Source organism: Erythrolamprus reginae, chromosome Z (genome assembly GCF_031021105.1).
Source record: "Erythrolamprus reginae isolate rEryReg1 chromosome Z, rEryReg1.hap1, whole genome shotgun sequence".
In the NCBI taxonomy this organism is placed as follows: domain Eukaryota; kingdom Metazoa; phylum Chordata; class Lepidosauria; order Squamata; family Dipsadidae; genus Erythrolamprus; species Erythrolamprus reginae.
This window is the reverse complement of record NC_091963.1, coordinates 4,416,784-4,432,911: the sequence shown is the minus strand read 5'-3', so window position 1 is coordinate 4,432,911 and position 16,128 is coordinate 4,416,784. Positions and strand designations below refer to the sequence as shown.

General features: G+C 42.6%; 1 protein-coding gene across 1 annotated transcript in view; it reads left to right on the top strand.

The window, feature by feature from the left end:
• Window positions 1-6,099, top strand: part of VIPR1 (vasoactive intestinal peptide receptor 1) — a 114,072-nt gene extending 107,973 nt beyond the window's left edge. Inside the window, exons 11-13 of the mRNA XM_070729964.1 lie at window positions 2,181-2,319; window positions 3,606-3,647; window positions 4,390-6,099. Coding sequence (XP_070586065.1) covers window positions 2,181-2,319; window positions 3,606-3,647; window positions 4,390-4,581 — 373 coding nt within the window. The 3' untranslated portion in view covers window positions 4,582-6,099. The remainder of the gene's footprint in view (window positions 1-2,180; window positions 2,320-3,605; window positions 3,648-4,389) is intronic.
• Window positions 6,100-16,128: the final 10,029 nt, after the last annotated feature.

The window sequence follows — 16,128 nt, the reverse complement described above, 5'->3', positions numbered from 1 at the left end:
TGTATGTATGTATGGATGGATGGATGGATGGATGGATGGATGGATGGATGGATTTGATTTGATTTGATTTGATTTGATTTGATTCGATTCGATTCGATTCGATTTGTATGCCGCCCCTCTCCGTAGACTCGGAGCGCTCACAACAATAATAAAACAATGTATGACAAATCTAACATTTAAAGTAACTAAAAAACCCTTGTTAAAAAGCAAAACATACACACAAACATACCAGGCATAAATTGTATAGGCCTGGGGGAGGGGGATATCTCAATTCCCCCATGCCTGATGGCAGAGGTGTGTTTTAAGGAGCTTACGAAAGGCAAGGAGGGTGGGGGCAATTCTGATCTCTGGGGGGAGCTTGTTCCAGAGGGTCGGGGCCGCCACAGAGAAGGCTCTTCCCCTGGGTCCCGCCATACAACATTGTTTAGTCGACGGGACCCAGAGAAGGCCAACTCTGTGGGACCTAACTGGTCGCTGGGATTTGTGCGGTGAATGGATGGGATAGGATAGGATAGGATAGGACAGGAAGGAAAGAAAGAAAGAAAGAAAGAAAGAAAGAAAGAAAGAAAGAAAGAAAGAAAGAAAGAAAGAAAGAAAGAAAGAAAGAAAGAATTATCCACCCAGGGAAGGATTCAAAGGGTGTTAAGAGAACTAGAAAAGAAGGAGAGAAAGGAGAGAGAGTAGAAGGGAGAGTAGAAGTAAAGGAGGAAGTAGTAGAGTAGAGAAGAAAGAGAGTTGACGTAAAGAAGGAAGGAGGAAGTGGGAGGAGATGGTAGTGGAAAAGGGGAGAGGAGGCGCAAGAAAGTAGGTAGCAGAATGGCCTGAAAAAAGGATAAAAAGGGTGAATAAGTTTAAAAGGGTTTAAAAATATTAGATTTATTTAAGAATTTTGTAATAATTGACTCTATGAGTGAAAAGATAGGAAAAGAGGATCGAAGAACATAAGTTATTTGAAATCTAGTTATACTTATATCCGAATAGTATCTGCTGGTAGTATTTATAAAACCGATAAGTTTAAACTAAGCTGTCAAGAAGACAGCAGGGGTGGGGTGGGTTATGTACAGTCTGGATTTGTGATGTCTATGGTTTTCTCTTTCACTTCCTTTTTTTTTTGCTTGCTTTGATGGTGAATGTAAAGATGATCGAGAAAGTGTCCTTTTAAATGTACATATTCGAAATAAAAATTTAGTTTTTTAAAAAGAAAGAAAGTAGGAAGCAGAATTAGAATAGCCACTTGAGATAGAAAGAGAGGAAGATAGATGGAGACAGAATGAATAATAAATAGTAAAATTGAAATTATTGTACTTAACAGACAATACACACTTATTGATTTGTATTGAAGGTATAATAATAATAATAATAATAATAATTATTATTATTATTATTATTATTATTATTATTATTTATTAGATTTGTATGGCGCCCCTCTCCGAAGACTCGGGGCGGCTCACAACAACGCTAAAAACAATATTATACTGGCACAAATCTAATATTAAAAAAAACTAAAAACCCTATCATAATTAAAAACCAAACAGCGCATACATACCAAACATAAATTATAATAAGCCTGGGGGAAAGGTGTCTCAATTCCCCCATGCCTGGCGATATAGGTGGGTCTTAAGTAGTTTACGGAAGACAAGAAGGGTGGGAGCAGTTCTAATCTCCGGGGGGAGTTGATTCCAGAGGGCTGGGGCCGCTACAGAGAAGGCTCTTCCCCTGGGTCCCGCCAGACGACATTGTTTAGTCGACGGGACCCGGAGAAGGCCAACTCTGTGGGACCTTATCGGCCGCTGGGATCCGTATATGTGATGCTATGTGTAATTTTAAGGTGGAGAAAAATAAAAAAGAAACTTTTTATATTTATTTATTTATTTTTATTTATTCAATGTTTATACCGCCCTTCTCCTTAGACTCAGGGCGGCTTACAACATGTTAGCAATAGCACTTTTTTAACAGAGCCAGCCTATTGCCCCCACAATCCAGGTCCTCATTTGACCCACCTCGGAAGGATGGAAGGCTGAGTCAACCTTGAGCCAGTGATGAGATTTGAACCGCTGACCTACAGATCTACAGTCAGCTTCAGTGGCCTGCAGTGGCCTCTACCTGCTGTGCCACCCCGGCTCTTAAAAGAAAGAAAGAAAACCTCCATGTCTTCTTCTTGCCCGTTCTGTCTTTTTCAGGAGACTGGCTAAATCCACCCTTCTCTTGATCCCTCTGTTTGGTATCCACTACATTATATTTGCCTTTTTTCCGGACACGGTCAAGAAAGAAGTGATGTACGTCAAACTGGTCTTTGAACTCCTTTTGGGGTCTTTCCAGGTGAGTCTTCTGTCATTTCCAACCACCATCACTATAATACCACCAGCGGTATTCCAAACTTGGTGACTTTAAGATGTGTGGAACTTCATCGGCCAAATTGTGGACTTCAGCCCCCAGAGGTAGCTGTGCTGGCCTGGGAGAATTCTGGGAATTGAAGTCCCACAAGTCTTAAAGTTGCCAAGTTTGGATGCAAACCTGCCACTACCTGCCACAGACCTTTAGGAATCCTTCCCTAGAATTCTCAGAACCTCAGAGAGAGAGAGATTGGGGTCAATCTCAAGTGGGGAGGGTGGTATTTAATGGCTGGGAGCTTTCAGCCATAGAAACTCCATGCATAACAGTAGGTGCTTGAGAAGAAGGGAAGAATTAGGAGGAGAGGAAGAAGGGGAAGGGAAAGAGGGAGGGAGGGAAGAAAAAAAGGAAGGAAGTTGATTGAGTGGGTGTGAGGGAGGAAGAAGAAAAAGAAGAGAGAGGAAGGGAGGGAGGAAGAAAGGGAAGGAAAGAGAAAAAGACAGGAAGGAGGGAAGGAAGGAAGGAACTAAAAGAAGAAACAAAAAGAAACAAAAAAGAAACAAAAAGAGAAGGAAGGAAGGAAGGAACTAAAAGAAAGAAGAAACAAAAAGAAACAAAAAGAGAAGGAAGGAACTAAAAGAAAGAAGAAACAAAAAGAAACAAAAAGAGAAGGAAGGAAGGAAGGAAAAGAAGGAAAGGAAGGAAGGAAAGAAAGAAGGAAGGAACTAAAAGAAAGAAGAAACAAAAAGAAACAAAAAGGGAAGGAAGGAAGGAACAAAAAGAAACAAAAAGAGAAGGAAAGAAAGAAGGAAGGAAGGAACTAAAAGAAAGAAGAAACAAAAAAGAAACAAAAAGAGAAGGAAGGAAGGAAGGAACAAAAAGAAACAAAAAGAGAAGGAAAGAAAGAAAGAATGAAAGAAAGAAAGAAAGAAGAAAGAAAGAGAATGGGATTCCATAGAAACATAGATTCAGATCCAGATTCCAGAATTGATTATTTTATGTATTTCGGTCATGAAATGTCTGCGGGAAAACTACTAACCTCAGCTCCCAAGTACCCGACAGTCCTCCTCCTCCTCCCACTCCCTTCTAACTTTGATGATGTTCCCTAGCTGGGTCACAAAACGTCTGCCAAAAAGAAGCCCCCAGGCTGAGAGAGCATTTAGGGACCCCCGCAGAATTCACGTTCACGAAGTTCTGTTCTTGGCATCCTGCACGCACGGAGTTCGCCTGGTTGAAATCTTTTTTCCTCTTTCTTTCCCATCCTCTCCTTTCAGGGCTTCGCGGTTGCGGTGTTGTATTGCTTCATCAACGGAGAGGTAAGCTGTTGGAAAGCGTTATTTCGGCCCGAGGAGGGTTTCCGGCTTCGGAAGTTAATCATCTCCCTATTTTAGTTCCACCGTCAGTTAATGCATAGATTAAATTTAATTACATTTGCTTTTTAATTTTGCAAGGTCAATGGAGCCTTTTAATGAAGGGGCCGGTGTGCATCCCATAACAACAGACAGTAAAAAATTTCTGCAATAAGCCAGGAATCCTAGCCAGGGGTGCAAAGCCTGATCTGCATAATCATCAGGCAATCTCTCTCCGATAACCGCCAGATGTAAGCTAAATCCAGGACCCTGGAAGGGTTTCGGGTTTTTTTTTATTTTACTGCTCGGCCTTAATGCAAAGTGGCTCTGATTAAATTTGAGTTTCAAGCTTAGTCCCACCAGACACAGAATATCGGCCCAATAAAACGAATCCTGAAGACAGAAATTGCACAGGTACATCGGAGTCCTTGACTTCCAACAGTTCGTTCAGTAGCCATTTAAAGTTATAATGATGCTAAAAAGTGATAAATGGCCGTTTTTTCCACACTTACATCCAGTGAAGGGCTGCATCACTAAATGAACGGTTGCAAGTCAAGGACTGCCTGAAAAGTGGTGGGATTTTGTGTGTTTGTGTGTATGATTTTTTTTCCTTCTCTCCTATGCGCCTCTCTCTCTCTCTCTCTCTCTCTCTCTCTCTCTCTCTCTCTCTCTCTCTCTCTCTCTCTCTCTCTCTCTCCCACCATCTCAGGTTCAAGCCGAAATGAAACGCAAATGGCGCAGGTGGCACCTGGAACGCTTCCTGGGTTCCGACATGAAGTATCACCACCCGTCCGTCGGCAGCAGCGGCACCAATTTTACCACCCAGATTTCTATGTCGGCCACCGGCAGCCCCAAAGCTCAACACAGCTCCAATTTCCAAGCCGAGAAATCTCTGGTTTGAGCCGCGGTAGCCGAAGGCAATCGAGCCAAATCCGTCTGGCAAAAGCTGCAAAAGCAACAGAGTTTGGGATTCAAGTATTTGGCATTATCCTTGTTATTATTAATTATTATTATTATTATTATTAAAGCCTTTTTTTTTTTTTGCAAGCAGAACTGGGACAAAATTCTGGGGCCCAGCGACTCGGAACCGGAAAGGTTTAAGTCTGGACTAATTCCTCCTCCTTTTTCTGACCTGGAATTGGAAGTGTCGGTTTTGAAGGTGAAGATTGACGGAAACGTTTTCCTAAGGATTCTTTGTGAACTTCTGCGGGGGGGGGGGGGGGGGCTGGAATGGACAGGAAGGAATGGGGGGAAATCAGCTGTGGAAAAGAGAATTATTTTGCTGATAACGGTGGCCACGTGGGTCACGAAACGCCTGCCAAAAAGAAGAAGAGGAAGAAGAAGCAACAGCTGAGTTCAGAGGGCACCAAGGACCCCACCGTCCTGTTCTTCTTCCTCTTCATTTTCCTCCTCTTCCTCTCTGGAAACCCCACATTCCTTTCTAGCCCTGATGATGTTACCTAGTTGGGTCACAAAACGTCTGCAAGGGAAGCACCGAGCTAAGGGAGAACCAAGAAACCCACAGTCGTCTACTGGTAACTTCTGTTACTCCTCCTCCTCTTCTCCTCCTCTTTCTCCTCTTCTTCTTCCTCTTCCCCTTCTGCTCCTCTTTCTCTTCTCCTTCTCTTCCTGCTCTTCTTCCTCTTCTCCACCACCTCCTCCTTCTCCTCTTTTCCTTCTCTTCCTCTTCTTCTTCCTCCTCTTCCTCTTCTTCTTCCTCCTCCTCCTCTTTCTCTTCTTCCTGTTCCTCTTCCCCTCCTCCTCCTCTTCTTCTCCATCTCCATCTCCTTCTCTTCTCTTCCTCTTCTCCTCTTCTTCTCCTCTTCCTCCTTCTCCTCCTCCTCCTCCTCTTCTTCTCCGTCTCCTTCTCTTCTCCTCTTCTTCTCCTCTTCTTCTTCCTCTTCCCCTTCTGCTCCTCTTCCTCTTCTCCTTCTCTTCCTCCTTCTCCTCCTCCTCCTCCTCTTATTCTCCGTCTCCTTCTCTTCTCCTCTTCTTCTCCTCTTCTTCTTCCTCTTCCCCTTCTGCTCCTCTTCCTCTTCTCCTTCTCTTCCTCCTTCTCCTCCTCCTCCTCCTCTTATTCTCCGTCTCCTTCTCTTCTCCTCCTCTTCCTGTTCTTCTTCTCCTCCTCCTCCTCCTGCTCTGCTTCTTTTTCTTCCCCTTCTCCTCCTCCTCTTCTTCCTCTTCTTCTCCTCTTCCTCCTTCTCCTCCTTTTCTTCTCTGTCTCCTCTTCTCCTTCTCTTCCTCCTCTTCTTCTTCTCCTCCTTCTCCTTCTGTTTCTCCTCCTCCTCCTCTTCTTTCTCCCTTCTCCTCTCCTCCGCCTTCTCCTCCTTCACAAATCCCTTGTTCCCCTGAAGCACCAATGGTATAACCTCATTGGATCATGAAACATCTGTAAGAAAATCAATAAACTCAGAGAGCACCAAGGACTCCACAATTTTCCTCCTCCTCCTCTTCTCTGCAAACCCCTTGAACCACTCATGACATCACCTGGTTGGATCATATCTGCAAGAAAGCACCAAGGAAGCCACAATCCTCATCCTCCTCCCTTCCATAAACACCATCCCTTTCCATCACTGATGACATTATCTAGTTGGTTCATGGAACATCTGCAAGAAGGCCACCAAGAGAGTGGTGAGAGCCGCAAGGAATTCTGAAGCCTTTCTCCTCCTCCTCTTCCTCCCTCTCTCCCTTCCTCTCTCACAAACACCATTCCCTTACAGCAGTGTTGCCCAACCTGGGCAACTTGAAGATATCTGGACTTCAACTCCCAGAATTCCCCAGCCAGCATTCGCTGACTGGGGAATTCTGGGAGTTGAAGTCCAAATATCTCCAAGTTGCCCAGATTGGAAAACACTGCCTTTCAGAACTGATGACATGACCTAGTTGGGTCATAAAACGTCCACAAGCTCAAAGAGTACCAAGGACCTGACCAGATTATTTCATTTGCCATCAGATTCTAAGGAAAAAGATCTGGGGTGGGATCAGGGTTCCTCAGACCATTAGAACCCAAATCTGTTATTTTCCTTCTCCCCCCCCCCCCACCCCCCAATGGATTTCAGAACCCAGAAAACCATCTTCATTCATTGAGGGACCTTTGGTCTTTTTCTGCAAAGGTTACTGGAATAAACTTCCTGGACATTGTAGTTCTCGACTTACGACCAGTTGTTTAACAAACGTTTGATGTTACAATGGATCTCCCAGAGCTACTTATCTCCTGTTTTTTATACAATAGAATGGAATAGAGAATAGAGTGGAGTGGAGTGGAGTGAAATGGAATAGAATAGAATAGAATAGAATAGAATAGAATTCTTTATTGGCCAAGTGCGATTGGACGCACAAGGAATTTGTCTTGGTGCAGATGCTCTCAGCGTACATAAAAGAAAAAGATACATTTGTCAAGAATGATGAGGTACAACACTTGATGATTGTCATAGGGGTCAAATAAACAATGATGAAACAATATTAATAACAATCTTAAGTGTTCTGCCTGGCTCTCTGGTATGAGCCTCCTGAAAATTCAAGGGTACAAATTTCAGACACACATTTGAAAATTCAAAACAATGTTCTTTATCACAAAATTCAAAAGAAACAAAGCACCCTTTTTGTATTGCAAAGGGCACTCGTCCCAAAACAACCTGGTAGTCTGTACAATCCCCTTAATCAGTCCTTAAGTACTTAGCTAGCAGCTGTGAAGAAACATCATAGCCCTCCTTCTTCCAGCGAAGTGAGACACACACACTTTGCTCTGCTTTGGTTTCAAAGGCGTGAAAAATCAACAAAGTCCAGAAAACAGCAAGGCACTGTTCTGAAGAACTGCGATCAGATAATCTTCCACTACGGCCAAACCAACACGCTGCTATTTGTATCAGCAGCTCTAATTACTAGGTGGCCTCTCTTATCTCCTGTAATATGCCCTCAATTGGTCTCTTCTACGCATAACTCTGCACCTGCGTGGGTCCAAGGCTTCCGCACCCGAATCGACCGAAGATAATGTAGATTGGCTTCCTGGGCTGTGTGCCAAGCCCCCCTCTTCCAAGTCACTCCCACCTTCTTCTTCGTCCGAGGAAACTGCACTACCTGACTCTGTCGGCAATAAAACAGGCCTATGACATGTTGATGTTTCCCCTGCATCCACCTCCACATTCCCTGGGGCAGGAGCTGGGCCAGAGCCAACCACAACACTTAAGGATACAAGCAACAAGTTGTAGTCCTACAGTCTGAAATCTCTTTGCAACTGGCTAAACTTTAAAGGAATGTGTAGCATGTTGTGGTCACATTCCTGGCATTAATTTCCAGTTTCTGGCAGCAAAAAAAAAAACCCCATTGGGTAAAATATTCTCTTAATAACTGGACTGTTCACTTAACAACAGTGACATTTGCTAAATGAAAATATCTCATCATGGGATGCATCGACTTATGATCACAACTGATGAGCAAGCAGCCCTCGACTTATACGACTGCAATTTTTAGCCCCAAATTTGTATTGCTAAGCAATAAGACAATTAAATTAATTTTCCCCACATTATACAAGCTTTCTAGTCGCCGTTGTTAAGTGAATCACTGTAGTTGTTCAGTTTATAACGTGGTTGAATCTGGCTTCTCCATTGATTTTGTCAGAAGATCTCAAAAGGCGATCACGGGGCTTAAAGTCAGATGCCAAACTGAATTTTGATCCCATCATCATAGGATGTTGCAAACGTTGCAACTGTTAAAAGCAGTCATAAATCCCTTTTTTTTTTCAGTGCTGTTGTAACTTCTAATGGTCACTCAATGAATGGTTGTAAGTCCAGGACTACCTGCACTATTGTAGCAGCTTCTAAATTGTAGAAATTAGAAGCTGTTGGTGCTACAAAAATAAAGATGGTTTTCTGAATTTTACAGCATATCCGTAATTAACATTAGGTGTGTAGCCACAAGTGATAGCTAAGCTGCAAATGAGGATTCGCACACAGGGGTGGGCTGCTAGCCAGAGAGCTGTAAATCTTAGTCCCTGAAGTGTTTCTGGCAGCTTGGACGATACTTAACGGTTCAGTAAAACTTTGCAAAGCATAACATAGGCATGAAGGAAAAGGATTTGAATTCAGAAAGTCCTCTCAGCTTTGATTCTCCAGCAGCCATGATAAGGAACGTTGTTCGCCACACCCACTTCGCCTTAGATTGTCCCTTATATACTGGCAAGGCATGGCCAAGTGTCCCATAGGTCCATTAATGCCAAGAACCCCTTCTTTTCAGATATTCATGTCAAGACCATGTTCTCCTGACTCTTGCATCTAATAGGGGGTCCTCCTCTTTTAATTCCCCATCGTCCTCTGACTCACTAAATTCTATAACTGGGGATGCTCCAGTCTCTGGTAGTTCCTCAGTCTCTAACTCCCCTTCACTCTCAGACTCAGATGGCAAGAACACTGGCCTGCGATGCCAGTACTCAACCATCTCCTGGTCCTCGAAATCAGTGACCAGCTGAGCCAGATATGGACCACTCACACAACAGTGACCAGTTAGTTGGTTTGTCTCTCATTGTCGTACTACAAAGCTCGCACGGCTGAACATTGAGAAGATACCCAACAAATGTAGACATTTTTGGAGAACCTACCATCTCTTCCCAACCGTTTTCATATACGAGCTGAGGAACACATGACTTTTGATGTTCAACCAACCTTCAGTCGAATAGTTCTCTACTGTGACTTCTCCCATCGTGTAAATATTTTGGACAATGTCCTGACCACAATACTGAAATCTATTTTTTCCCCCAATGGTATTCCACATTTTCCAGTAAGAAAAAAAAATCCATCAAACATGCAAAAGTGTTCTTGTTTCTTTTGACCTCTGACCTTTTCTTATTTATTGAGCCGAAACTGTAAATATGAGCTTTCCATGAATTCATCTCAGATTTTGCTTTTTAAAAAAATAAAAATTTAGAATAGTGAGATGGAGATAAGTAAGACAAGGTGATTTTTTTTGTCTCTCTGTGTGTGTGTGATTATCGTTGCCAAAAAATAAAAAATAAAGTTACTGCACATCGTTACGTTGGAGAGAATAATAACTGCACACTTTCTGCAACTCAATTCTCATTAGTATAAAGTATTTATGTAAAATTATGCTGAGCATAGGAAATGCTGCCGGATCCGAAATGTATTGATTTGTTGACTTGGTCATTAATTTTTCACAATTTTCTAGTTTGCCTGAGGGTTACTGTGTGAGGGTGTCCAATTGTAGAAACTTATTGGAAGGAGATAAGCATATTGTGTTATTTCGTTGCTGCATCTATTATAGCAAGGAAAGTACTGTATTTTTCTGATTATGAGATGCACCAGTATATAATCCTAATCCTAAACTGTATCAACAGAGGGATACACTCCAAGACCAAAGAGGTATTAATACCACTCTATAATGGCCTGGTCAGACCACATCTGGAGTACTGCATTCAGTTCTGGTCACCCCACTTCAAAAAAGACATAGAAACTCTGCAGAGGGTGCAGAAAAGAGCAACCAAAATTATTAGGGGACTAGAAACCAAGTCATACAAAGAGAAGTTGCAGGAACTGGGCATGGATAGCCTAGAGAAAAGAAGAGGGTCAGGGGGGACATGGTAGCAGTTTACGGGTACTTGAGGGGTTGCCACAGAGAGGAGGGGATCACGCTGTTTTCCAGGGCACCTGAGGTGAGGAATCCTTCATGGCATCGGACCAGAATATCTCTGAGACTGCCTTCTGCCGCGAATCCCATCGACCGGTTAGGTCCCACAGAATTGGCCTTCTCCAGGTATTGTAGACTAAACAATGTCATTTGGCAGGACCCAGGGGAAGAGCCTTCTCTGTGGCAGCCCCGACCCTCTGGAACCAGCTCCCCCCAGAGATTAGGATTGCCCCCACCCTCCTTGCCTTTTGCAAATTTCTTAAAACTCACCTCTGCCATCAGGCATGGGGGAATTGAGACATTTCCCCCTGGCTTATATAGTTTTATGTCTTGTATGCTTGCGTTGAATGGTTTTAAATTGATGGTTTTTTAAATACTTTTTAAATATTAGATTTGTTTATTATATACTGTTTTATTATTGTTGTGAGCTGCCTCGAGTCTATGGAGAGGGGCGGCATACAAATCAAATAAATAAATAAATATTATAATAATAATAATAATAATAATAATAATAATAATAATAAAAAAAAAAAAAACAGCCAAGGAGAGGTTCAACCTAGAAATAAGGAAGAACTTCCTGATGGTCAGAGGAATCAACCAGTGGAACGGCCTATCAGCGGAGGTTGTGAACTCCCCAACTTTGGACATTTTAAAGAGGAGATTGGACTGTCATTTGGCTGGGATGCTGTAGGATTCCCTGCCTAGGCAGGGGGTTGGACTTGATGACCTGCAAGGTCCCTTTCAACTCTAATAAATAGATAAATAAGATGCACCATGATTTCAAAGAGGTAAGTAAGAAAAAATGGGTTTTTATCCCCATCAGCTCCAGGCCTCCCAAAACCTCTTTGCACCCAATTTTTTTGCAAAAACAGACCCGTTTTTGCCAACAAAAAAAACGGGGCACACAGAAGGTTTAGACAGCTTGCAGAACAATAATGGGTTCCTACCGGAACGGATAAGAATGTGACACTGGTAGCAAAAGTTGAGCTGCGTGTGCAGCTCTGGATATCTTATTTTATTATTTATTTATTTATTAGATTTGTACGTCGTCCCTCTCTGCAGACTCGGAGCGGCTCACAACAAAAACAGTACAAATCCAATACCTAAAAACACTTTAAACCCCTTAAACTAAAATCAATCATGCATCTCATACAGACCATACACAAAGCGGAAGCGACCCAAGAGAATCAATTCCCCCATGCCTGGCGACAGAGGTGGGTTTTGAGGAGTTTGCGAAAGGCAAGGTTCGAGTTCAGGTTCGGTTCGGGTTCGACCGAATTTTGCGTAAAGTTTGTCTGAACTTGCCGAACCCGAACACCGTTTGGTTCGCCCATCACTAGTCATAAAATATCTACAGGAAAGCAGTCAAGCTCAGGACTGTACATCTTAATAATAATAATTAATAATAATTTATTAGATTTGTGTGTCATCCCTCTCCGAGGACTCGGAGCAGCTCACAACAATAAAACATCATATACAAATCCAATGTTAAAACAGTCTTTAAAAAAACCCTATTAAAAACAGTCATACAGCCCAAACACACCATCCATAAAATCAAAGGCAGCTAAGGATATATCAGTTCCTCCATGCCTGGCGACATAGATGAGTTTTCAAAAGTTTGCGAAAGGCAAGAAGGCTGGGGGCAGTCCTAATCTCCGGGGGGAGTTGATTCCAAAGGGTCAGGGCCGCCACAGAGAAGGCTCTTCCCCTGGGTCCCGCCAGAGTACATTGTTTCGTTGACGGGACCCGGAGAAGGCCAACTCTGTGGGACCTAACCGGTCGCTGGGATTCATGCACGCATGCGCACCTCAGCATGTTTTTACTTCTTAACAAAAATACACATAAATATACATTTCTATTTGATATAATATACACCCATGTCTTAATTTTCACCTTTTATACTTTAATAACCCACTTGTTTCCCCCTCCTTTCCCCTTCTTCCCTTCCTTCTCTACTTCCTTTTCTCCCTATCAACCTTCCCCTGAGTATATCTATTTGCAATCCATCCATTGATTTTTGCTATGTACAGGAAGCAAAATCCCACGAGGAGACACATGCGCTTGTGAGATTTTGGTGACTCTTTGCTTCTGCGCATGTGCAGAAGCAAAAAAAAAAATCGTGCACATGTCTCCTCGTGAGACTTTGCTTTCTGCACATGCGCAAAAGCAAAAACACACACAGGCAAGACACCCAAAGTGCGTGCACCAGTGGCAATGTTAGGAGCAATCCAGCCTTGGTGCTCCTAGAAGCCAAAAATGTCCCTGTTTTTGCAAAAAATGGCTCATTTTTCACCTTTTTTCAAAAATGGGGTGCATAGAGGATCTGTGAGCCGGGGTGGCGCAGTGGGTAGAGTGCAGTACTGCAGGCCACTAAAGCTGACTGCTAGATCTGCAGGTCAGCGGTTCAAATCTCACCACCGGCTCAAGGTTGACCCAGCCTTCCATCCTTCCAAGGTGGGTGAAATGAGGACCCGGATTGTGGGGGCAATAGGCTGGCTCTGTTAAAAAAAAGTGCTATTGCTAAGATGTTGTAAGCCATCCTGAGTCTAAGGAGAAGGGCGGCATAAAAAATAGAATTGATGAATGTTTATGTTTATTTAGATTTGTATGTTTATTTAGATTTGTATGCCGCCCCTCTCCGCAGACTCGAATGAATGAATGAATGAATGAATGAATGAATGAATGAATGAATGAATGAATGAATCTGGGAAGCCTGCAGAGGCCTCCTGGGGGCTGGGGGAAGACAAAAATGCCCATTGTTTTGTCTCACAAACCCTCTGCAGGGGTGCAGCTTCAGGAGGCCAAAAATGGCTGCTTTTGGTGTATAAGATGCACCAACATTTCCACCCTCTTTTAGGAAGGGAAAGGTCCATCTTATACTGTGAAAAATATGATATATAACAGAATAAGTGTTGGAAGGGACCTTGGAGGTCTTCTAGTTTAGCAACTAGAATAGGATAGGATAGGATAGGACAGGTCAGGACAGAATAAAATAGAATAAGATAGGATAGAATAGGACAGAACAGAATAGAAAAGAAAATAGGATAGAATACAATAGAATAAGATAGGAAGGAACAGAATAGAATAGAATAAGCATATAGCAGAGGATAGGATAGGGTACAATAGGGTAGGATAGGGATGGAATTTAGAGTAGAATTTAGAGAATGGAATGGAATAGAATTAGAATGGAACGGAACAGAACAGAATAGAATAGAATAGAATAGAATAGAAGGCAGGATATGATAGAATACAGAATGGAATGGAATGGGATGGGAATCATTCACATTTTTCATTCTACCTTTTTTTCTACAATCCCCAAATAGCTGCCCAGGAAGGATGATGTTGGTTTTAACGCCCTGCTGAATCACTCTTGAGTTTTCTGTGCTTGGACATTGATGGATTCTTGCCTTGCATTGCCCAATGGCAAGCTGGTCAAATATTCCTTTTTCCTCCCCAAAAGCTGCAGAGTCTTTCTGAACCCCTGACCCCGCCTTCATTTATTCTTCCATTCAGGGAAAATAACAAGTCACTGGTGATAAATGAACATGTTTGCTTCCTTTGGCTTTGTTTATCGTTCGCCCTTAACATTTCTTGTAAGCTCGGTCAGCAAATGCCAGATTGAGCGGGCTCTCCACGGAGGAATTTTGGGGAGTGATGACAGATGGATTATTTTTTTTGAAAAAAAATCCCTCCTAGGAGTGAATCAACTTGGGTGGGGTTTGAAAGCTGCACTCAGTTCCCACGATGATGATGATGATGATAATAATAACAATAATAATAATAACAACAACAACAACAATAATAATAATAATAATACTGGCGGCACAAGAACAGGCCATTAGAACAAATGCTGTCAAAGCCAGAATTGAAAAATCAACAGACGATCCAAAGTGCAGACTCTGTAAAGAAACAGATGAAACAATCGATCACATACTCAGCTGCTGCAAAAAGATCGCACAGACTGACTACAAGCATAGATATGATGCTGGGGCACAGATGATCCACTGGAACTTGTGCCCGAACTACCATGTCCCAGTGGCAAAGAACTGGTGGGATCATAAGCCCGAATAAGTGGTCGAAAATGAGCAAGCAAAACTACTGTGGGACTTCCAACTTCAGACTGACCGAATTCTGAAGCATAACACACCAGACATTGTGATCATGGAGAAAAAGAAAGTATGGATCATCAACATCGCAATCCCAGGGGACAGCAGAATTGAGGAGAAGCAGCTAGAGAAATTAGTGAAATACCAAGATCTAAAAATCGAGCTGCAACAACTCTGGCATAAGCCAGTGAAAGTGGTCCCAGTGGTATTTGGCACGCTGGGCACAGGGCCAAAGGATCTCAGTGGACATTTGAAAACCATCGGAATTGACAAAATCTCCGTCTGTCAATTGCAAAAGGCCGCTTTACTGGGACCCGCACACATAATTTGCCACTACATCACGCAGTCCTAGGTGCTTGGGAAGCGCCCGACTGGTGATGAAATACGAAATCCAGCATAGTGATCCCGTTTGCTGTATTGTATTGACATAATAATAATAACAACAACAACAATGCATGGAACAATTTTGGAGGCATCTCGAAACACCAAACAGCCCACTTTCAAATCTGACATATGTGAGCAATCTTTTTTGCAAAACCTAGAGAGCTTAAAAATGTCAAGTGGAAAAAAGCGGAAGTCGAGCGAGCATGAAAAAGGATTAAAACACCATACTTTTCTAACATGTCAGATCCCATGAGGCTGAGGCTTCGCACGGCTTAGGCGTCCAAGTTCCCCAAGGAGAGCAGGAAGGGAATGGTTTCGCTCTCCAAAACAGCTTGCCTGCTCCCTCTGCTCCCCTAGCTGCATAAAGTCACAGGGGATTCGAGAGGCATCTTTAGGGAGAGATTTTGCCCTGGAAGAGATTAGCTATACTAGATAAAAAAGATAGATAGGAGATAGAAGGGAGGAGGGAGAGATGGGTGGGGGTGGGATAAGTCAGAGACACAGATAAGGAGGTACAGATTGAAAGATTAGATAAGAAACATAGAAACATAGAAGTCTGACGGCAGAAAAAGACCTCATGGTCCATCTAGTCTGCCCTTATACTATTTTCTGTATTTTATCTTAGGTTGGATCTATGTTTATCCCAGGCATGTTTAAATTCAGTTACTGTGGATTTACCAACCACGTCTGCTGGAAGTTTGTTCCAAGGATCTACTACTCTTTCAGTAAAATAATATTTTCTCATGTTGCCTTTGATCTTTCCCCCAACTAACTTCAGATTGTGTCCCCTTGTTCTTGTGCCCACTTTCCTATTAAAAACACTTCCCTCCTGAACCTTATTTAACCCTTTAACGTATTCAAATGTTTCGATCCTGTCCCCCCTTTTCCTTCTGTCCTCCAGACTATACAGATTGAGTTCATTAAGTCTTTCCTGATACGTTTTATACTTAAGACCTCACTACCCCTAAATCCTTTTCTTCTGAAGTTTTTGCTAACACAGAACTGCCAATGCAATACTCAGATTGAGGATTCCTTTTCCCCAAGTGCATTATTTTACATTTGGAAACATTAAACTGCAGTTCCCATTGCTTTGACCCTTGCTTTGAGATAGATTAGATACTGGAGAGAGAGACAGAGAGAGAGACAGACAGACAGACAGAGATGTAGATAGGCAGAGATAGAGAGAAGGTGGATGGTGGATGGATGGATGGATGGATGGATAGGATAGATAGATAGATAGATAGATAGATAGATGATAGATAGATAGATAGATAGATAGATAGATAGATGATAGATAGATAGATAGATAGATAGATAGATAG